This window comes from Lytechinus pictus, chromosome 15 (assembly GCF_037042905.1).
Source record: "Lytechinus pictus isolate F3 Inbred chromosome 15, Lp3.0, whole genome shotgun sequence".
Taxonomy (NCBI): domain Eukaryota; kingdom Metazoa; phylum Echinodermata; class Echinoidea; order Temnopleuroida; family Toxopneustidae; genus Lytechinus; species Lytechinus pictus.
The window spans coordinates 6,928,195-6,953,376 of record NC_087259.1 but is presented as its reverse complement, the minus strand read 5'-3'; the positions used below and the strand labels follow the sequence as shown (position 1 = coordinate 6,953,376).

General features: G+C 35.5%; 1 protein-coding gene across 2 annotated transcripts; it reads right to left on the bottom strand.

Moving 5' to 3' along the window:
• Positions 1-960: 960 nt before the first annotated feature.
• On the bottom strand, positions 961-23,860 carry LOC129278294 (GDP-fucose protein O-fucosyltransferase 1-like). 2 transcript variants are annotated; one of them, XR_010295825.1, is made up of 9 exons: positions 23,555-23,860; positions 21,069-21,208; positions 17,262-17,374; positions 15,686-15,809; positions 13,660-13,825; positions 11,327-11,522; positions 8,121-8,351; positions 1,738-7,487; positions 961-1,053 (listed from the first exon to the last, which is right to left on the bottom strand). XR_010295825.1 is itself a non-coding variant. In XM_054914496.2 (8 exons), exons 2-8 carry the CDS (start codon positions 21,199-21,201, stop codon positions 7,272-7,274), a joined length of 1,179 nt encoding a protein of 392 aa, XP_054770471.2. In that variant the 5' UTR covers positions 21,202-21,208; positions 23,555-23,860; the 3' UTR covers positions 961-7,271. The 2 variants fall into 2 exon arrangements, 1 of the variants encoding a protein (XP_054770471.2); XM_054914496.2 differs by having other exon boundaries at positions 961-7,487.
• Between the last annotated feature and the right edge of the window lie 1,322 nt (positions 23,861-25,182).

The window sequence follows — 25,182 nt, the reverse complement described above, 5'->3', positions numbered from 1 at the left end:
ATGATGTAGATGATGATGATCGCGTTGTTGTCGATGATCATGAATATTCATGAGGCGTACTGACCAAATAAACTCTTCTATCGCCAGTATACGTCAATCGCGTCGGTACTCAAAATTTTCATTCATAATCCTCTGTCCCAGTCTTTTTTGCCCCCCCCCCCCTCTTCCTCTCCCTTGATACGCCTTTATGAAGTTTTTCGCAACCACTACACAGACGCTTCCTGAAACGTGGAGGATATTGTCAAAAGCCCTACATGTGACAAAGGAGTCTCTGTCGAAAATCGGCGAATCAAAACAGTAGTGGCGTCCTGGGCCCTGTCTTACAAAGTGCTGTGATTGATCTGATCAATCGCAACTATGGAAAGCCAGCAAAGTCAACACATTAAATACATGTTTGTTAAACATTCCAGATATGGATGTATATCCATAAATTCATTGATTTCTTGACAATTTGGTGTGTTCGGTCTTCTTTGTTTACAAAGGACATTTTGCAAATTTCCTTTAGAAAAAATTATGACACTGATTTCCATAGAGTTACGATAGATTGGATCAATCGTAACTGTTTGTAAGACGGGGCCCAGGACTCTGAACAAATGACGTATATAATTGCAATGTTTTGTCAGCTCTTGGGAGAATCTGCTGTCCTGGGGAGCGTTTCATCAACATTTTCGTCCGACAAGTTGTCATGCATGTCTGACAACTTTCCTTCATTGTGATTGGCTGAGAAGCACCGTTACTATGGTAACTGTCAGATAAAACGGGACTTGCCGGAAAAAAAGTCTGACAAATCCTTTCATGAAATGCTCCCCTGGTTCAACAATTTTCGACAAAGACCTCTCAGCTGTTCATTGTCATTTGACGGGTATTTTCAATAGATTTAATATGTTCTAGAATCCATCCCGTGTTGAAACTGCAAAATATCACTATTGACCACAACTTACACACAAATAAATAAGCTCATAAAACTAACCTCAGACATACATCTTTATTCATAAAATTTAATTTGTGTTCTTTTTGCTTAAAGGTAGATGATACTTAAAGGAGAATGAAACCCTTGAAACCAGCTGAATCCATATCAAAGAGAAAAATCAAAGAAACATATTGTTGAAAGTTTGAGGAAGATTGAATGAATAATAAGAAAGTTATGAGCATTTGAATATTGAGATCACTAATACCATGTAGATCCTCCCATTGGCAATGCGACCAAGATCTGTGATGTCACACACGTACAACTCCCTCATTACTTAGGTACTTATTTCACTCATATTCTCACTTTTATAGAGTCTATCACAAGGTGAGGTGTTCTCTTTATGAGAGTACAAGTACAGAGGTTTCACAACATTATATCATTGATGAATCGTTTGTCATATGATTAGAATGAGCAAAAAGAGATGTTTTGGGGTATATTTTCAGTGTCCATAAGGGGAGAGTTGTTCATCTGTGACATCATAGATCTTGGTCGCATTGCCAAAGGGATGATCTCCATAGCATTAGTGATCTCGAAATTCAAATGCTCATAACTCTTTTATTGCTAGTCCTATTTTACTCAAACTTTTGTTGATCTTATTCTTTGATTTTTCTGCTTTCACAAAAGCTAACTTGCTCCAAGAGTTTCATTCTCCTTTAAGCCATCTAAGTATATAACATAAATGTGCAGTATCTAGCTACATGAAATAGCATATGACCTTTATGCAAAATATACTTATGGATGTAATAAAAGGTAAATCGTTTGAAAACAAATATATCATGGAATAAACATGAAAATGAGAAAAGTTAGGGATAGGCATAATAGAACAAGGATTTGCATACCAGAAAAGAATCACAACCAATTGAGCTGTGCAACTGAGCTCAAGACTATCAAAATAGGGTTACGAGTGGGCTACAAAGCCGCCAGAACCATGCCCCACTTCCATTTTTCACAACATGAAGATGGCAGTGTGGCGCTTCAAGGTATGTTCAAGGCCAAGGTGTCCACATCAAGGTTGCTATATAAACAACTTGAAAGCTTGCCAGATATTTACCTGATATAGCAACAAGCAATGAATCATATCCAGGGACTTGATTTAAAGGTCAAGTCCACCCCAGAAAAATGTTGATTTGAATAGATTGAGAAAAATCAAACTAGCGTAATGAAAAATTTATAAGAATCGGATGTAAAAATAAGAAAGTTATGACATTTTAAAGTTTCGCATATTTTTCACAAAATAGTGATATGCACAACTCAGTGGCATGTAAATGAGACAGTCGATGATATCCCTAACTCACTATTTCTTTTGTTCTTTATTGTTTGAATTAAATAATATTCAATTTTTACAGATTTGACAAGGAGAACCCATTTGACTGAACCATATAGTATTAAACGATGCTAATTCCACATGTTCAGGGAGCAATTAATCGTTGTTTGACTTGACAATGAGAAAATTAGAATATTTCATATTGTTAAATACAAAAGGAATAGTAAGTGGATGATGACATCATCAGTCACCTCATTTATACCGACCAGGATGTGCATATAACTGTTATGTGAAACTAAGCAAAAATTCAAAATGTCATAATTTCTTATTTTACATCCAATTTTGATGAAATTTTCAGTATTATGCTTGTTGGATTTTCCTCTTTTTATTCAAATCAACTTTTTGTTGGGGTGGACTTGTCCTTTCAAATATTCTACACCACCCACAGGTCCTTGAAATACTGTGTTGTACAGTCCGTGGTGGAATTGGATAGGTCATGTCCTCAGAATGCAAGATGACCATCATTGTTGCACTGCTCTAACATGGAATCCAGGAGGAAAACAAAGGGGTAGACCAAAAACAACATGGAGAACTGTAGAGGAGAGAAATACCTACGGATGGAAGAGTTGGAATGAGGCCAGGGGTTGTGCTAGAGACCGCCAAAAATGGAAAGAAAGCGTGGAGGCCTTATGTGCCACAGGGCACGAATGAGGATAGTAGTAGTAGTACAGTCCGTGAAATACAAACAAAATTTGATTAGCTGAAGCGGAAAGTATCTAACTACATGTATGACTGTCTATTCTATTCATTCACAGAAATTAAGGCAAGAGTAATTGTCACAATAGTAAATATCATATCATCCTAAAGGCAAAGCAAGATCATCAAAACACAATGCTACAAGAAGGCTACTTAAAGAAAATTAATCTCCATTTTTCCTCAGCTTTTGGATAATCACACACACCGTACTTTGGGGCTTTAGATCTAACACATTTTGAATACAACAGACATGCAAGGCATAATACAGAAAACTTTAATTAGTTGAGGATGATAAATTAAACAATTTCAAGCTTCAACCAACCACAGGCAACAAACTTTGTGACTGATCAATTGGCTTGAGATCGTCCACAGGAGTGGACGAAAGCTCGGCCAAAACAATCATTAAGGTTGGTTGAAGCCTAAAATTAAGGCACATTGTAAAAGTCAACACACAGGTAGAAAACCACATATAATATTAAGCACCACATGACGGTGAAAAAATAAATAAATTCTCTACATGTATGTAAGAAAATGTATTAAACACTTCTTGCAAAATTCAGATGCATCATGTGACATTCATAATTCATTTTTAGACAACAATATGAAGTCGGATCATGCAAACTTTTAGATATATATATGCAAATCATTGCATGTCATATATAAAAATATGATATTGGTGTACTAGAAAATATGTTATTTGTAAGTGTAAAGTTATCCTATTTTCAGCCTAATCTCAGTCAAAAGTTAATCTTCACAGCCTGTATTGACTAAGTCAGGTTTGGTCTAAATCTTTTCTAAAATTATGGAAAACAAAAATGTCAAATTTCACTTAAAGATAAATTCCAGTTTTGGTAATGATCTAAATATTACTTTTTACAGAATCTAATATAATGACCACCTAAGTGTCTGTTTGTATGAATAAAAAATATGTGCCAAAGGATTCTAGAAGAAATTGTGTAATTGCTGAGAAATAAGCAAAATAAGCGCGGATTCGGTCACTTCCGTCGGGTCTTTATTTTAGCAATAATAATACACTGTCCCACGTGTGCCTATCTGTGTTGGTGATCTTCAGCGTGAACATTTTTAGCGTAGATTTCAAGATTTCACAAAGTTCAGTTTATGTAACTGTACCAGATCTAGATCCTCGATGATATACTGACAATTAAGCCTTGTTTTACATACTTTCTCATGAAATCAGTGTTTACTGCAACTACTGGAATTTCTCTTTAAATTGTATTCATTCCATGTATACGGGACTGTTATCCCATGATTTGATGGTGAAGAAACTTACTTATCAGTATAGTTACCACCAATATCAGTGTGAAGTGTGATTGAACTACCAGTAGTTACCAAGTCAGAAGAAAATTTCTTCTTTTATAGACCACGCCTTGAGTCAGACCTGAGTTCAGAAAAAGGGCCCATAATTCTAATCTCTAAATTTCCAAACTTTTAATGATGAAAAATCTAAATTATGATTCCATATAATTGTGACCTACCACCCCAAAACCACCAATAAGCCGCCAGGTAAGGTTCTCTGTCAATAGCCAAAATAGTAATTTACTCTCCAATTACAAATATAGCTTATCTGAAAGAGCAATTCTTCTTCATACTGTGAAAACTTGAAATCGTGAAGTAGAATAAAAGAAAAGATACAAGAGTTTCTTGGACACTGCTTTTTCAGACTGCTTGGAAATTTCACTGAGATTACACAGTATGCACATCTCATGCTTGAGTGAACCCCAAACTTCAAACCTTGTTTTCTCCTTATTTTTTAAGCTCTTGCTGAATTTCCTCTCCATTCAATCAAGTACTTGTAATGGTTATTTTTGGTCAATTTTAACATATATTCTATCATTTTAAAGCTTAGGAAATTAATTTTCAAGCTCAATATTCATTTTGGTCGACTTATTGTTGGTTTGGGGGTGGCAGGTCACAATTGTTCTACATGCAGCATGCTCCTAAAAACAAATATCCAACACAAACCAACTCTTTTTCTTCTTGGTAAGAACTGACTTCTGACAAGAAAGTGCATATGATGAGTCAACTTCTTCTGAGTTGAGTGTTTTATCCAGATTTATCTCCTATTTTCATGCTTTAAAATAACTCAGCTCCAACTTATTTTGCACTGCATTTATGTCAGGGAATAATTTTCCTGGTATCGCATAGCAATCTGCTCCACATTTTTTAAAAGACTGTTGGTTACACAAAATGCTTTGGTATAGCAGATCTTTCTTCTACAAAGGATTGTAGGGGAAATGGTTTTGAGCTTTTCTCTTATTACCAAAAATGCTAATGGCATTTGCAAATCATTCCCTGTATATTTTTATTCCTTTCTAATCTATGACATTCTCTCACCTGAAACAGACATTTACTTGAATCTAAAATATGTACATAATTTCTCACGATATCTTCCATGAACAAGATTTCCCTGATAAATTACATCATACAATCATGAAAATTCATTTAAGTTGGTTGAAAATGTTCTGTTATTTCTTTTTTAATCTCATCTCAACACAAGAAGAAAGCTCACTGAGGAAGGCTGCAGTCAGTAGCTGATAATTTTGAGGTTACTCTCCAAAAATGTTTTTCTTGTGTTGAGATCTTAAAGATAAATGCCAGTTGTGGTAACGATTTCAAAATGAGTTCGTACAGAATCCAATGAAATGACTACCAAAGTGTCTGTTTGTATAAATGAATAATACGTGCCAAAGGATTCTGGAAGAAATTGTGCAATTGCTGAGAAATTAGCAAATAAGCATGGGATTCGGGTCAAGCGTCGTGCCTGACTTTCAAAGCAATAACAATACACTGTCCCATGTGCGCTTATCTGTGTTGGTGATCTTCACTGTGAACATTTTTTCAGCGTAGATTTCAAGATTTCACAAAGTTCAGTTTATGTAACTGTACCAGCTCTAGATCCTCGATGATATAGTGACAATTAACAGACTTTCTCGTGAAATCAGTGTTTACTGCAAGTACTTTCATTTATCTTTAAGTTTAACATGTTTTAAAATTACATTATAAATAAGGGTTCAACCCATACCATATATATATTCAAGCATTGAATTATACCAGCCTTTTAAACAGGAATCTAATACACTTTCTGAATCAAGAGGCAGGTATACATGATATCCACAAAAGTTTGAACACATAACTTCAGAAGCAGAAAAGATATCACAAAAACTACTCTACAATATTGCACCCATCACCATTTCTTGTACTCAATATTTTACTGTACAAAAAATATGACCTATTTGCAAACTACAGTGTACACAAGTAGTTAGTAGAATTGATTCATTTCAATATTTAACCTTGGGTCATTTGGAATCGTTGAAAAAGCATTTTCACCCTCGGCTCGGGGCAATTTCGCCCCCGTTAATTTGTTCCCCCTGCATTGAGGACATTAGGAAGAATTACGGATACACGCATGTAGTGTGGGTAATTATTCCAGTGCCCAAGCATAATGATGTGTATATGTTTTGTAGATATTGATGTGGATCCTTGTTATTTGATAAACCATCCTCTCAAAACCACGACCGGTCAATAGAACAAGTCATCAATACCGGTCACTAGAACATTTCCCTGTCAGCTAAAAATAAATGACTGGTCATGTGATGGATTTCGGCCAATCATTTTATTAGGATCCCAATCTCCATTTCATACATGTAAATGCCCCGGGGGGAGGAGGGGTACTCAAATTATAAAATGATACCCACGTGCCACACCAAAAACGTAAATCGGGGGCTCTGGAACTAAACTTTGGTCTTAAAATGGGGGTCCCCAGAACTGCTCTAGTATCAACGATTCCTAAAAAATGCAAGGCTCTTGAATGGCACAAATATTTCGGAGGGTTGCATGAATATGCCTGATATTGGTCATGACATTTCTGCGCGATGAACCAATCAATCAGCGGCCTCCGAATCGCTCTGCAGAGCTTTCGCAGTCATTGTACGCAGTTTGCCACTGTGCTGCGCCGAATATGAGTGTGTACTGTCCCTAGAAACCAGAAATTTGAGTGTCTCCGAAACGGGGGAAAAAAATAGGAATTTCCGTGGCTTTCTAAATCGGTGATGCTCTGGAATGGGAACTTAGGCTGAAATGGGGGTCTCAACCGTGGCATATATGTATAATACATTTATACTAAGTGACCCCCCCCCCCCCTGTAAATGCTTATTACTGAATGCACACAATACTTTCGACACCATTTATGATTTAGACTATCCAATAGTACCAATTTATTTATCCCATTTATTCAGTTCAATACTAGAAATGAAGCCGTCCTCATAACTCGCTGCGAGATTTCTGCGACCGCCTCTTCTCAATCCTTTCATAGTCTTCCCCGAATCCCCAGAAGGACGATGGCTTGCCCGCCGCATCCCTCTCCCTCTTCGCAAATGCCGAGAAGGACGAGACACAATTGCAGATGTAATGGTCGGACTTGCCTAATATAGCGAGGTCAACTTGTGGATTTGATGGTTTGTGTTGCACTATCTTGACCTGAAGGGATAAATCGATTACATTGAAGATACATTCAAATCTGCTCTTTAGTGTAAAACCTGCCTATTAGAACTGTTTATTCATTTCCGACATGTTTGTAAAGCTTTTATTTCACATCCATTTATTTATCTATGTCATATTCATAATTTACTATTCTTATTTTCATACATTAATTTTGATTTATTCGTTTGTATTACTATTTCTGAATTGAATCAATACATTGGTTTGTATATTACATAGAAATTTGAAGGGGTACTCCAGGCTGCAAACATAAAAAAAATAGAGTAAACTTGAACCGGCAAACTGTTGAAAATTTCATCAAAATCTGTTAACAAATAAAGTACTTTTTAAATCATTACCAAAATAGGAATCATGTGCGATCATACTATAATATGACTATTAAAATAAATCGATCAATCAATCAATATGCATGAATAAACCAATAAAAAGGGAAATAATTAAACAGGGGTGAATATGAAAAATATACATTTGGAAATTAATCTATTAGCCAATATAGAAAAAAATATGCAAATAAAATAGAAATGTTAATAGAGTGTTTTAAAAAGTCCTAAAATTACTAAATAAAGCAATTACTCATTTAACATTACATGTGTATATCTCTTTTGGTTTTACCTTTGAGGGAAGAAACTTTTTCAGAGATTTAACGTCCGGTTCTACATCCGATGCAATAAACACCCCTTCAGCCTTGACCTTTTTGACAACGGCTTTAATCTGTTCTTTGACGAGGTCAAACGATGGCATACAGAGATCGTCCGTCAGAGTGCCGAATTCTTGTTGGTAACCGAGGCACTGGGGCGAGGCAAAGAGCTGTTTTGCGTCTTTTACATGCCTGCAGGCATTGGCCTACGGGATCAAAAGAATTGTAACAACAAATCATATCAAAACCTCTTTCAAGGGCAAGTCCACCCCAACAAAAAGTTGGCTTGAAGAAACAGAGAAAAATGCTGAAAAGTTCATAAAAATCGGTTGGAAAATAAGCAATTTATGACATTTTAAAATTTTACTTAATTTCACAAAGTTATATTCACATCCTGATCAGTATGCAAATGAGGAGAACGATGACATCATCCACTCACTATTTCTTTTGTATTTCATCATGTGAAAAATGAATTATTATAATATTCTCCTCACTGTCATGTGAAACAAACATTTATTCCTCCCTGAACATGTGGAATTGCCACTGTTTTAAAATTCTGTGGTTCAAACAAGAGGGTCTTATTGTCAAATCGGTCAAAATTGAATTATTGTATAATTCAAACAATAAAAAACAAAAGAAATAGTGAGTGAGGGACATCATCGATTCTTTCATTTGCATATCACCGAGTTGTACATATAACTGAAAAGTGAGCTAACCTTTAAAATGTCATAACTTTCATATTTTACATCCGATTTTGATGAAATTTTCAGCATTATGCTTGTTTGATTTTTCTCTACTAATTCAAAGATATACATGTATAGGGTAATTCCCCCGCAACAAAAATTGGATTAATACATATAAAGGGAAAAGTCGAGCAGGCATAACACTGAAAATTTCATAAAAATCCAACATAAAACACAAAATAAAAAGTTACCCAGTATCACGTTTCTTTTCACAAAGCTCTTATATGCCCAACATGGTGACACGTGAATGGGAAAGTTGAGAATGTCACACACACTATTTCTTTTGTATTTTATGGTGAATTATGAAATATTCCAAATATGCAGATTTCACAAAACAAGCTTTAAATTAAATGACAATAGGTTGGAGCAATAGTAATCCGATTTGTTCAGGGAGGAATAATCTTCATTTCACATCATAAAGAGGGAAAAAAAATTCATTTCATATAATAAAATAAAAAAAACAGAAATGGGTGAAATCATTGGTTCCCTAACTGACCACGATAACGTTTTTTTAAATGAAGCAAATAAAGAGGAAAACGAACATACTCCATGTTTCATATTATAATGAAATTTTAAAAATTCATCATTGGTTCCCCCTAACTGACCATTACGTCAAACCCTTGAGGCAGATTCATCGCACCAGCTCATGGCTTTGCTACAGTCCTATACCCCTGTAGTAGGCCTCTGGAATTAAATCATTGCATTTGATATGTAATTAAGTTTCCAAAGGCATATTGTATTTTGAAATTCAATGTTAATTTGTTTTCAATTTCGAACAAAGAAAATCTGCCCCGATAAAAGGAAACTGTTAAAGAGAATAAAAATGATTGTATGCGCTGGTGGGCCGCAGAGGTTGATTGAATCGTAACGCTGCACATGCAATCGAAAAGAAAGAAAGGAAGAGAGAGAAAGAATTAAAGAATGATAGAAGCCGAAGGAAGAAAGAAAGAAAGATAGGAGCCAAGGAAAGAAAGGAGAATAAAAGAATAATATTTAAAGAAACAAATATAAACATAAAGAAGGAAAAGTAAGAGGAAACAAACACAGAAACGTAAAAGGAGATAGGGAGAGAGACAGAAAAAGAGAGGATCCATGATATTTCATTTCCAAGCTCTATCCTGTATCGCCGACAATTCCTCTTATCAGGCAAGCCAAGAGTAGACCATTAACAACAGCTGATATTACGTAAGAGCAGCTATGCCTGAGGTAGCCTTTCAGAATTAAATTATTTTATTGATATTTAATCAAGTTTTCAAAGGCATATTGTATTTTAAAATCCAATGTTATTCTGTTTTCAGTTTCTAACGAAGAAAATCAGCTAGATATAAGGAAACTACATGTATTAAAGAGAAATAAAAATGACTGCATGCGATGGCGAGTGAGTTTACTTGAATTGGCGCGCTGCTATGTAACTGCGGTTTAGTTTTTTTCGGACCCATCGAGGTCAAGAAACACCTGTTTGGATACTTAAATAACTGGCCTTCTCCAATGACGGAATTGCCTCATACCACGACACTGTTTTGTGAAATAAAGCAAAACTTTAAAATGTGAAAACTTTTTAAAAATTTTAAAATCCCATGATAATAATTATACAAAATGAGCTCAGCCAGGTGCAGATCTTGTTGGATTAGACATAAAAGTTTTGAGAGGACGACTATTCAGCGAAAACAACAATATGGTCCCTGAAAATGGCATTGGATATTCTACCGCGCCCCGTCTTTAAACAAAGAGTTATGATTGATTCAAATGAGAGATAAGTTTCCACTCTTGCCATGAGTATCAAATTTACAGTAAAAAAATATTTAATAATTGTAAAATCTATCTCTGAAAACAGGTTTCCTTTTTTGGGGGATGCACTGTAGAACCTGTCTACGGTAGCTACTTGTTATGTTCCCCTCGTGTGCCATTCACCGGGGGGGGGGGGGGCACTTCCATTGACGAGTGGATACCATGCACGACCATGGGGTCTCGAAAAGCACCCTAAACACTTTTGGTTTAGTACGGCCCCATGCACCTTCTACACCTCGCACAAATCGGACTCTAAACACGTAGTGCTGGGGCATAAAGGACATCCTTTATAAAACATTTTAATTTTGTTTTATCATCCCCGCAAATATGACCCTAAACATGTTGCTTTCCTAGCAAAATAGATACCCTTTTTTCATTATTTTTGTGTTTTTGACACCCTTATCACGTTACGTACGTAACATGCCCTATCATGAAAAAGACATCCTGTTTACATGTTTTTTTTGGTCGCGTATGGTATCCACTCGTCAATGTAAGTGGCCCCCCGAGCCCTTCACAGACAGGTTTGACTGGAGTGATTTTCTCAGAAAAAATCGTTCTGAGCCAATCACAGGAAAGGAATCCTGTAGCTTATAACAGTTGTCAGTGAAAATCAGGGACTGTTTGTTTCTTGAAAGCTCCCCTGAACTCACCCAGTCCGACCCCTGTCGCATGTGTACTCCGACGAACGGGCCCCCCGAAAGCTTCTCCTGAATGAACTTGTCCGCTTGCCCGTCTATTTCTTCAGACCAGAGCAGATATTTATGGAGTTGTCTGTTCTCCTGGGTCACCGGGAAGGCGGCAGGGGCGCCAGAGAGGGCAATCACAGGGTACTCGGACACTGGGAACCTAGATGAGACACAATGACCCAAATTCATAAAGGTGGTTTTGAAAACCCACAGTTGAGCCCATGGTTTATGCAGATTTCCTGTATAAATTACGCGTAATTTACCACATATATTAGAAAATGTCCAATGCTGACGCACGCTTTTGTCACAGTGCGCCAAATTGACACCTGTTGCCATGGTTATCCGGTTACACTTCGTAATTCCGAAGGTTCGTAATTCCGAAGATTCTTTATTCCGAAGGGTCGTAATTCCGAAACACGTAAATTGCCTATACCTCGATGTTCGTTAATCCGAAAACGTAAAAGGGTTCGTTAATCCGAACATTTGTGGCGTTATTCCGAAGGTTCGTTATTCCGATGGTTCGATAATCCGAAAACGAAATAAGGTTCGATGTTCCGAAGGTTGGTTAATCCGAAAACGAAATCAGGTTCGTTGTTCCGAAGGTTCGTTAATCCGAAAACGAAATAAGGTTCGTTGTTCCGAAGGTTCGTAAGTCCAAAAACGAAATAATATTCGAACCTTCGGAATTACGAACCTCATTTCGTTTTCGGATCAACGAACCTTCGGAATTACGAATCTCACTTCGTTTTCGGACCAAGGAACCTTCGGAATTACGAACCTCATTTCGTTTTCGGACTAACGAACCTTCGGAATTACGAACCTTCGGAAATACGAACTTTCGGAATAACGAACATTCGGAATATCCGAACCTTCGGAATAACGAAGCTTCGGAATTACGAATGTATGCGGGTTATCCACGCTATTTTATTCATGAGTCCACTGTTTTGAATTAATGAGTCCACTCTTCAAACAGTGGAAACATGAATAAAATAGCGTATCTAACCATGGTATAACAGGAGTCAATTTGGCGCACGGTGATTAAAGCGCTCATCAGCATTGGACATTTTTTACACACGCGCCCAATACGTGCTATTAAATAAAGCGTAATTTCTGCAAATCTGCATAAACCATGGATTCAACCGTGGGTTTTCAAGACCTCCTTTGAGAATTCGGGCCTTAGAGACACACAAAAACAGTTGGTTCATTATTTGATTCTCATATGAATAATCAAAGGTGGCACAGAAGGGCAATTATTTGCAGTGGATATTCCTTTCACAGTTTTCTTTCTAAATGACAGGAAATAATGATAACTCACAATTGTTGTTACTTCTCAGAAATAAACTTTATCTATCATAAGTGGTCTGCAAAGAGTAAGCTTGTGTAAAATATAGACATCAAAGAATGAGATCAATGAAAACTTTTTTAAAACTGGACAAACAATAAGAAAGCTAGGAGTATTCGAATATTGACACTTATACTACTGATATTCTCCCAATGGCAATGAGACCAAAATTTGTGGTGTCAAACATGAACAACTCTTCCCTTTGCTGGATACAGAGAAATATCCCCAAACGTCTCTCATTGCGCATTCTAATTTCAAAATCTTACATGCCCTCCAATAAACAAAACACCAGGGTCCCGTTTTACAAAGTTACGATTAATACGATCAACCTCAATTCTTTGTAAATCCACCATTGTCATAATATTTACTACAAGAAATTTGAACAATTTCCTGTGTAAACAAAGGGAATTTCCAAGTAAACAATGAATGAATGAATGAATGAATATTGAATATAATTATAAAATATTTTAACAAACATGCAGTTTAGATGTTAACATTGCTGGCCTTCCATCGTTGTGATTTATTGAGAAAGAGACAATGAAGCGAAACATGAACAAAAGTAGTGGGAAGTTGTTCATGTGTGACATCATGTCTTGGTCACATTGTCAATAGGAGGATCACCATAATAGCGATCTCAACTTCTAATACCTTGGTCAAATTTGTTCTACGGCGGCCATATGGCGAGTCGAAAACAACCGTTTTAACATTTTTTGTACCAACTACATATAGGTGGTTTGAATTAAAATTAATAAAACGGCTGTTTTCGACTCGCCGTACGGCCGCCATAGAGCAAATGTGACCAAGGTATAATGCTCATAACTTCCTTCTCAATCATTCAATTTTTTTCAAACTTTTATTGGTCTGTTTCCTTGATTTTTCTCTTTTTTTTTCTGATTCAACTGGTTTGGAGAATGTCATTCCCCTTCAAAGTTTTTAAAGATAATAAAAATCTTACTTGGCTTCCCACATATTTCTTGCATTTGGCAAATGGGTGTTGTAGGAAAGTGGGCCATATTCCTTATACTCGAAGAAGTCGATGTGATGATTGTCCCAGAATGGTCCAAAAGGATTTCCCTCCTTCATCTTGCAGTCTGTCCCATCTCTGAAACGGTAACAGAATCCTACAACAACAAAAAAGGCCTGCAATATTTAATAATATTTTCTGTGCAAGACCACTTTTTCATAAAGCATGTTTGCATACCATGACTATTAACTCTTAACATGCCATGAACACATTTCAGTGCATCCATTGGAGTGCCACGAACACATTTTTGTGCAATGGTCATACAGTTATTGTTATGCCTATTGCATTTTGAGGAGTGCATTGCATGCATGAGTGATTCCATTGTTCAGTTCAGCTTATGCTCAAGAGTAGGGAGGTTTAACATTGTCTCAGAAGCGATTCCCTTTTTGAGAAATAAAACAGTTAAATATAGACCGTTTTGAAAAAATGGCACTCGCTGATTACAGTGAATGGCACATTAAGGGTTAAAGGGGAATCCATCCTTGCTCATAAAATGTTGCGTAAGAGAGGAAGTAGAACGGGATGGTGAATGTTTGAAAGAAATTGGACAAGCAATAAGAAAGCTATCACGGCTGTTATAAGATTGAGATCCCCAAGACTATGTAAATTTCGAACTGGCAACTGTTATGACAAGTTTTAGGGACAAATTGAAAGAAAAATATGATTTGAAGTAGAAACTTCGAAAAGAATAGAACATATTAGCCATTTTATGTATTGGAGTAAATAGAAGATTAGTCCTTGCCCTACATCACTATGGCATCACCAATGTTGCCAATTTGAAAGCTGTATGGGTATAGTGATTTCAAATTTTAACAACTTTTAAAAATTCATTACTTTCTTTAATATTGCTTGTATGATATTTTTAACCCTAAAAGAATGCCCCCCCCTCGACATTTTTCGCGATAAATCTGCCGTGCAAAATTTTTTGACCGCTCCAAATCCAATGCACAGTTGTGGTTGATCAGATTAATCACAACTCTTTGTAAGAAAGGGCCCTGGTTTAGCTCCGAAACACATGCTCCAGTCATGCATAACTCACACACTGTTTTAATGAAACCATGCCAGGCGGGTGCTTCATAAAGCTGTTCATATGTTAAGAGCGACTTTAAGAACGACTGGTGATCCTTTCTCATGGTAAATGAGTCACCATTAATGTTCATTGGTGATTATTTAGCATGTAAGAAAGGTTCACCAGTCGTTCTTGAAGTCGCTCTTACCTTACGAACAGCTTTATGAAACGGCCCACAGGTACTAACTTCTGAAACCATTGAGAGTCTAAAGTTAAAAATAAGCTCTGGTACTGGTACCAACAAAAAAACAATGTTCACAGAATTGATCAAACATACAAAGAATTATAAAAACTATACATAAGTGATAAATGCCTGACCATTTTTCAGGAAAGGTACATTACACTCCACAGAGTAATATATTATTATTTTAAGCAATCCTGGGCCCCATCTTACAAAGAGTTACGATTGATCCGATCACTCACAACTATGGACGGCCAGCAACATCTATTATGCATGTTCATTCAAAATATTTTCTAACTACGATGTGTATTCATTCATTAAATTTTTTTGTTGAAAATTCACAACTGTTTACATAGGGCATTGGGCAAATTTCCTGTAGAAAAAAATATGATACTGATGGATTTCCATAGTTACGATGATTGGATCAATCGTAACTCTTTGTAAGATGGGGCCCTGAATTATTTTATTTAATATGATTTGTAAAAGGACTCTGGCTAAAGAGAAACCCCTCAGGATTGCTTTCAACAATTTCCTAATTAAATTTGAATTCTATACCAAAACTCGTACTTAGCTTTAAGAACATCTCTCAGAAACATCATCAATTCCAGAAAACATGTTCTATGATTTTACAATGAATCGTTTCCTCTTTTTTTTTTTTTTTTTTGGGGGGGGGAGTTTCAAGAAATGGATTCCCACTTCGTACGTACCTGTACGTTTCTCCTTTGGCCATAAAGATGGAGCTAACTCCTTCATGAAGGTTTCCATGGTGATGACCCGATGATATTCACGGAGCGGGTCAACCTTGAAGTACTTGTCAAACGGAATTTGAGCCTGAAAACAGGAAACAAATAAGATTTGAACTAACAAATCCGAGGAAATTATAAAATAAACTAGCACATCAATGATGTGGAGCTCATCCAGCATCTTGCAACGAAATTTAAACACAATTTTTAATTTCAGCCCAGTTGACACTGTAGTTAATTATATTGGTGATATGAATTTGAGCCCTTTGAAGATTACAGCAGATGAAGATGATGATGAGGAAACAGAATTGAAATTGATGAAGAAATGACAGAGAAGAAGCATTTTTTGTGATTTATGAATAAATTTCGGATGAATTTTCTAGTCAAAATTTTCAAATTCTGTGCAGAACCTTGGTGAACCTCATGTACATGTAGCTCTCAGAGGGAACAAAAAAAAATCAAATTCAGTCAACAAATAAATAAGAAGCACTTTTTGTGAGATTTTAAAAATATGCATAAATTCGCATATTTACTGAGTTTCAAAATTCGGTGTAGAAATTTTGTATCCCCACCTAGAGATATCATATAAAGCAAACAAAATTGAAATTAATCAACAAATGAGGGAGAAAAAGCATTTTTTGTGATTTATGAATAAATTTTCAAAATTCTTTTTTGAAGTTTGGTGACCCTCATGTAGCTCTACCAGATGGATGGGAAAAAAAATCAAAATTGGTCAACAAATAAAAAAGAAGCATTTTTTTGTGATTAAGAATAAATTTTGCATAAATTAGCATAAATAATTTTCTAGTCAAAATTTCAAAATTCTGTGTAAAGGTTTAGTGAACTTCATGCAGCTCTACCAAATGGAAGAAAAAAAAATCAAAATCGGTCAACAAATTAAAAAGAGGCATTTTTGTGACTTATGAGTAAATTTCATTAATAATTTAGCAACTTTCTACTCAAAATTTCACAATTCTGTGTAGAAGTTAGGTGTTCCTCAGATGGAAGGGAAAAAAATCAAAATCGGTTAACAAAATAAAGAAGCATTTTATGTGGATTTTTAAAGATACACATAAATTAGCATAAAAATTTATCTAGTCAAAATTCTCTGTAGAAGTTTGGTGAACCTCATAAAGCTCTACAAGATGGAAGGAAAAAAAATCAAAATTGGTCAACAAATAAAGAAGCAGAAGCATTTTTGTAAATTTTGAAAATGTGCATAAATTAGCATATTTAATATGTTTCAAAATTCTGCGTAGAAGTTTTGAATTCCCCACATAAAAAGCAAACAAAATTGAAATCGGACTTGAAATGATGAAGGAGAATCATTTTAAAATTGTGAACGGACGCCACGCCACGGCGTAAGCTCATCTGGCCCTTTGGCCGGATGAGCTAAAAACTGTAAAATGTCATGGTATTCTTACTTATGTATTTTAATCTGATTATGGTGAATTATCATAATCATGCTTGTTTCCTTTTTTTCTTTTTATTCAAATTGACTTGTTTTGGGGTGAACATGGCTTTAAAAGGGAAAACTTACAGCGCGACTTGGTTTTCCATAATCATTCCAAGGCGGAAGGATAAGGGTTCTGTCCAGACCATGAGCAAAGGAAAGAGCTCCTAGAAAGTGATCAGCTTGGTTACCAAAACGACCTGAAAGACAAAATCAAGATCAGAGATTGACTTACATGTATGAATATTGCTCTACTTTCAGTTGTTACACTTGTTGAATGCTATCACTGTGTAGTGTGCACAATGCAGGCAAAACTGCTGGCTTCTTTTCACATCTTACTGCCTAAATCTGCAACATTTGATAAGCTTAAACATTGCAATGACTGAACTAGTATTTTGTGTTACCTGTAAAGTTATCGTTTTGAAATAGAAAAGAATGTAAAATCTCAAATACTGTGTATCTCCCGCAAGAAATAGAGGCAAATGTCACAGAATTATGTAAATGTATTACTTTGAGATGAGATGATAAAGATGACCAGTTATGGTTGTTTTACAAAACAAAAACACAATGCAATGAATGGGGATTTTCAAGGACTCCTAAAGTTTCCAATGTGCTTTTGAACATTTCATGGGCGATTTTCAAAATCACCCTAAGCCCCCAAGTAATTTTGTCCCTGCATGTCCACAGACAAAGCTTTATTGAAAAGGCAAAGTTGATGCTGGGTTTACCTGGGCGGCATTTCATCTTCACTGATCTTCACTGACTATTGTTACAATCTACCGAAATCCAAGTATCTGATTGGCTCAGAGCAAATAAGTCACTGAAAATCACTGAAAAAAGGTGTTAATGAAACCTGGACCTGCAAGGTGCGGTCATTACGCAATAAAGCATCAATAGGCCTACTATCAAAATATGCATGGATTGAAGAAACTCATTGAAAAACCTGTGATACTTTAAGACCACACTTGCAAACAGTGGGGCGAAAGCTATTATGGTGATTATTATATCAATGGTTCATCCTCACGGATGAATATATCTGCTTCTAAATCTCCCCTCTCTTGACCCTATGGGCATTTTCACCACAGATGGACACAGAGGCAAAAAAATCAAGTTGATATTCATGTCAAATGCTTTATGTTTTTTAATAAAACAAGACCTGAAGTTTCCGAGACAAAAAAATTTCAGACTCTGGCAGCCATTTTTTATTTCAAAATGGCTGCCAAAGTATGGATACAAATTAGTGTTGAAAATAGTATATTGATACATATTTTGTTTTCACAGATTTTTAAAGAACAGGTTTGATCATGATGTTTTCGCCTGTGATTTAGCTTGCTATTATAACACTTTTTAAAATCCCACAGAAAGGAACACCAGTAATTCATTCATCTGATAAAAAAACATTGATGAAGTATGTGATATGGTATGTAATGTCAGTTACCGAAAACATGAATTTTTTTTTCTAATTTCCTGGAAAAGAGGATATATTAAATGAAACTTGGTAGATTTCCTCTCTAGGTAACACCCCTCCCTTCTACACCAAAATTAAAGATTACCAATTAACAATGAAGCCATAGGGTACCATTAAATATATGTAATGTCAGTTACCAAGTGGAAAATGTAATGTCAGTTACCGAGATGTAATGTCAGTTACCATGATAAAACGTTGGTTACCAATATTGAAATGCAAATATGTGGTCAATTTTATGGTGAAGAAATATTGTATACTTGTTATTTAAGTCTTTCACTTTAAAAGTCACACCAGAAGGAGCTTGCTATTGACTTTTAAAAGGTATAGTTCACAAGGAATACTATATGAAATTATGAAGGAAGTTGCATTCCCATCAGGCAAAAAGAAATTACTATGAAATTGTTTTGTACATGCACTTACCAAGTACCTAATTGTATCAGACAATTTTTTGTTTGGTTTTCGGGGGGGGGGGGGTAGGGGGTACTTTTCCCAACCTATTGCCTAAATCTGCAACATTTTTTAAGCTTAACATTGTGATGAAGGGGATTTCCAGGGTCCCTTTTTTAGTTTCTAGGATTCTTTTGAGCATTGCCTCGCTAAAAGTAAATTCCTGGTTTTTATACCTGTTAGTAGTGTGGATGTGTGATACAATTTTGTTTTTGGTTTACAAGTATAGGTGAAAAGTGAAATTTGACAGTTCTGATCAATGTTGCATGGATCTACTAAAACTGTGTTTTTTTTTCTAATTTACAAATAGTTCAGTTTCAGTTTAGAAGCTGGAGTTTATTTTTTGTTGACAGCTTAAAAAAGAAATTAGCAAAGAAAATGATTTTAAAAACAAATTATGAAGAGAATTGAAATCCGACAGATATGAACAAGCATCGCTTGCACTGACCAGAATAGAAATCAATAAAACTACATGGCTGCATGAGATTCAGGGGAGGGGTACATGTAGCCTAGGGGAGGAGACCCTTATTCATTTTGCCTTTTTTGAGGGGAGGGGGAGGTTGGAGAAGGAAAAGGTTTAAAAAGTCAATATAAAACTGATGAATATATTATGGGTGTATAGTCAGAAAAATATGTGTACAGTCAATGCAATATTAAATTACTATAGGAAAACATGTAGCTGCTATGACCCCCCTCCTCCCGAGTAAGTAAAACATACATTTCTTATCTTTTGATAATTAAAAATGTGAAGTATTATGAAACTTTTATGATTTTAAAAAGCCTTACATATAAGTACCAAGAAAATTATGCCTTTGAAAATCATATAGCACTGGTAAATGTTAATGTGTATTGTCAGTTACCGACAAGTAATGATAAAAATCTTCAAATCAAAGAAAGGAATTAAGAAAAAGAAAAAGTTTTTTCATTGAAATGTTCCTAGAAACTCGGGTATACTTCCACATCAAGCTCACTTTCATGTGAAGCTCTGCACAGAAGATACAATGCAATGATTCCACACATTTGACTTCCATGTGTTATCTCTATGGCAAATTAAGTGTAATGTCAGTTACCGTAATGTCAGTTACCAGCATGGTTGTGGAAAAATTATCATAGCCCCCAAAAGACAAAAACGAATTGTTTAATATTTTGACACATCTTAACCTAGTAACAGAGGTATATTTACATATTCAAATTATTACTCTATCTACTCAGGGACATGAGATATTTCAATTTTAATGAACACCCTGAAATTGCATGTCCTTTTGCGTAATGTCAGTTACCGACACATTTTTGCTTGCTGATGCGTAAAAAAATGTGGTTACATAGGAAAACTTAGTATCAGGTTATACAGCAAGGTTCACTTTATTAACTCTATCAAAAGCAAACTCCCATCATTTGTTGTTTTAGAGATACACACAATGAAAGGTGTGAAAACATTGTGCCGTGTAATGTCAGTTACCGTGAAAATGCCCCTATATACATACTTCTTACTAATCAAGATGTACAATTTTCTTTCTCAATTGGAGATTTACTTCTGATGAAACATCTACAATGTAAATCAAGGGACTATCAGACAATTTGTTTTTCTGATTTGGAAGCCGAAACAGCAAAAAAAAAAAAGGATTTTTAAGTTCTGGCCCAACCTGATTCTACAGTTTTGATTTCAAACAGAAAAAGGTCAATGATCAATGACAAATGTCAGGAATAAAATCAAACATTTGAAAAAAAAAGTTTTGTTTACTGATTTCTACTGTAAAATTATTTTCTATATTTTTTTTTCTCTGCATGAAGAAAATTTAACATTTTCAACATTTTGTGTTTGTTTTTGTGGTTAAAATTCAGAAAAATTAATCCCTTCCATACATGTATATTTGTGAAATGAATTTATCTCTTGCTTTGACAAAACAGTAAATCGAACAAGGATACAAATGAGAAATCATTATGTTACTTGAGTTGGAACACAGAAACTTTATACCTACCCATACAGGGGCAGTAGACTACATATCCATTGGGGTCAACGTTTCTTATGTCAGATCCAGAGACGTGTGAGAACAGTACCATAAGATTAAGGCTCCATAGCATTGCAGAACTCTTCCTGTTTGCACTATCCATCGCCGCTCTGAGTAAGCAAAGAAAATTGGTATATTGTTAGCTAGCAACAAATTTAAACACAAATCAATAGAATCAGTGAATCAAATATATTCTTTGCTTTTATAGTACGGTACATGATATGTCAGGGAATACATAAGTACCGTTTATCATTGTCAATTAATCCCCCACCATCATCATCATTATCACCATCATCTTCTTCTGTTCTTCTTCATCAACATCACCATCATCATCATCTTCATCATCATCATTGTCATCATCATCATCACCATTACCACCTTCAGGGCAAGTCCAAGATATTGTGCACCTTACATAAGACATTCAGAAATTTTCAACCTTCAGAAAATATTTAACAGGTGGAACGCCACTGGCAGTCTCGCCTGCATTACGAAATATAGCAGCAGTGCTGACTTTGAAAACAAATATTAATTATTTACAGAAAACAATAGAATACTTAATGCTCATTGACCTCGATCATGTGACTTAAGACTCGTGCAAATCGAACAATGATACTTGATTACTGCCCTTATATCCATGTTTCATGAACTAGATCCATAAACTTTCAAAGTTATGATGGCAATTCAACAAATATCCTCAATGTGCCCAAACTTTATTGTCCTTGATCATTTGACCTGAAACTCACGCAGGATGTTCGATGATACTTGATTACTCTCTTGTCTTAATTTCATGAACTTGATCCATATACTTTCAAAGTTATGATGACATGTCAAAAACTTTACCTTGGTTAGCACTGGATGGCTTAACGCTATAAAATATTGACAGACCACATAATTCATCTTCATGACAAATTAAAATCTAGTCTGAAGTTAAATTTTTAGGTGTGCAGACATAGAGCCCATTCATACAGCATAAATGTATAGGCCTACATGTAGATCTTCATTAGGCTATGGTGGTGTGTCCTTATTGAGCGTTACCTTTATTTTGCGCACGGTCGGATTAGCGAATATCTCAATATCTTGAAAAACTTATATCACCAAAAAAAAAAAAAACATATTGTAACTTTCTGCAAAAAAATGTGCAAGATAAAATCTGCATTTATGAAAATATTGGCAAAATTTTGTTACCTTTTGTGTCTGTTCAGAGAAAATCTGGACTTTTCGACAAGCATCAAGAAATCGCCATTTTGCGAGCTTATATAGCTCAGGTCTTCCTTCAAACAAAAAATGTACCAATTTCCTAGTTTTAACCTCTATCTGATATTGTTATATTACCTTTGTCTGGTTGTATTCATTTCTAAAGCTTGCTAAACTATCGTGCGCAAATTAAGGTAACACTTTATGAATATGTCTAACACTATTACACAGTCTATGACACTTGACTTAATCAGCTGAGCGCGGACTAATCGATCGCCATGGGCATGGCATATTATGAGCTAGACCAAAAGCTTCGGTCTCTGTTATGTTGGTTGTTCAGCTGAACTCCGTTGGCTTCACTCACCAAATACAGAGACCGAAGTTCTAGCGCGATCTGTACAGGGGACTCAATGGCCATAGCATATGTTTATGTGTATGTATTAAGTTCGGATAAAACAGGGCAGTGAAGTTGCGCGACAGCCGAGGTAAGTCACTGTTTTTGTTCCTTTTAACTTGATTTTCCCCGGTTTTTTGGCAATTAATGCCAAGAGGGAATACTAATTTGCATTTCGGTCGTGTTAATTTTCAAAAGTTTGATTTATTAAAGACAAAAATTGAAGAGCCCCGACGGGGGGATTTTGCATTGTAAGTCCCCTAATGGTGGCTGCACGCTAGCGAGCCGTCTGTGTATGAGGAGAAATTAAAAAAATAAAAAAATGTTAAAAAACTCCTCTAAACAGACGGCTGCCAGCTGTCTAATTATGAGCGTGATACCAGCGAAACTTTTTCCCTATTTCATAATTCCATCAAGTGATTTTGACTCTCTTCTTCTCTTTGGTTTTATGATTATGTTATTGGTGGATTTTCACTATGAATTGTGAAAATTTTTCGAGTGTTTGAATATCAATTTTTTTATCAATTATCATCTTCAAACTCAAAGTTAAACTAATTAGGCTAAGTTAGTAAGTATATTACCGGTAGGCCCTATATATAATTTTAAAATGTGCGCAATGAATGCCAATCCCAATGAATTTAGGCCTAACAACATCACAACACAACAGTAACAGCATGTACAGTTACTTATAGACAGCTGGCAGCCGTCCGTTTCGATGAGTTTTTGAACATTTATAATTTTTTCTAGTTTCTCTGTATTATTTGGTGAGTGGAGCCAACGCCACGGAGTTCAGGCTTCAGCGGAACAGCCAACATAACAGAAACCGAAGCTTTTTGTACTGGTAGTACTAGTAGTACAGTTACGGTACCTTATTTTTGGTGGAGACAGCCACCTAAATGGAACTCCCTATTCTGTAGATGACTTGGTAAGCAAAAGACCTCTTTGACCTGTTTTACCCAGCAGAGACAGGTCGAGTCATCGAGTAGTAGCCATCATCAGTACACTGTCACTACGTGAAAAAAAAATTGAACTGGCCGCAGGGTGCTGAGAGACCGGTCATAGCGCAAAAAGCCCCGGGAGCTTGGCCTGGAACACTCGCTAGCTCTCGCTATTCACACCCACTTTTCATGCTTCTTGTGATGACGTGCTATTGCTATGGTATCATTTAGGTAGCAAATAAAATCGAAAAAATATGTACCAATTTTTCCAGCGAATTTCCTTTTCTCCCTATCTCTTGTATTTTTGTCTCTCTGTATATCTATCTGCCTTTCTCTCACTTCCTAAGAATTTTCAGTCAACGTAAATTCCTTGTTTCTTCGATTCTCTCTTCCACCCAAACTTTCTGCTTATCCCTTATTTCTATTCCCTTCACTGCTATTTTCATACAATTCAACCATTATATATTTCTATGCGGAACTTATACCGTTACTTATCTTTATGATAATTTACTTCATTTAAACTTAGTTGTAAATTGATCCCTCATCCATTTCTGCCGATCACTTTACGTATGTTTATACCAATATGTATATATCATATCAATATACATATTTATGTATATACCAATAAATTATATATACATGTATGGGCCCCGTCTAACAAAGAGTTGAGATTGATCCGATCAACCACAACTATGGAAATTATAAGCCAGCATGGCCAACATTTAAAATCCATGTTTGCCCAAAATGTTTTCTAGATGATGATGTATACTCATACATTCATCGTTGTCTAGATAATTTGGTGTGAGTGTCCCTTTTTGGTTATAAAGGACATTTTGCAAATTTCCTGAATAAAAAATATGACAAAGATAATCGATGGATTTCCATATATACATTCCTTTAAAAAATAGTTGAGATTGATCGGATCGATCGCAACTCTTTGTCAGACGGGCCCTGATTTTATTTGTTTATATCATGTCAAATCTATTAAATCTATCAGTTTGAAAAGATCGATTTCCTTGTAATATAATATAGACAGACAACAGTATCATTTTGTGGTCTTCTAGCTGTGGAAGCAACACCGCCTGTGCGATTGTCACACTAGTACCCATATCACACTCTTTGAATTTGATTTGATTTGATTTATTTTATTTCCACATTTCAAAACAAAAACAAAGAATATACAAGTATAATATTTCAGTTTTTTTCAATATTACATAATAGGCAAATATTTTTTTAAACATAATGAATAATGCACATAAATCATTATAAAATATCAACTGTACTGTGAAAATTATATCTATATATACATTTTCTTTAATTACTGAACATATATATATATAAATGTGGGAGACCTTCATCTTAAGCTTGTAGCTTGAAAGTGATGGAGGCCTCGAAAGGAAAGGGGATAGAAAACCAGACTGTATAGTGCAATAAAAGAGACTTATCTTTTATTACACAAAATAATAGGAATATATCAAAAGTGGACAGGGAAGAGAAATTTGAATTGATTACTATATGTCTATATACCTGCCAGAAGTAAGAAAGGTGGGGAGAGGAA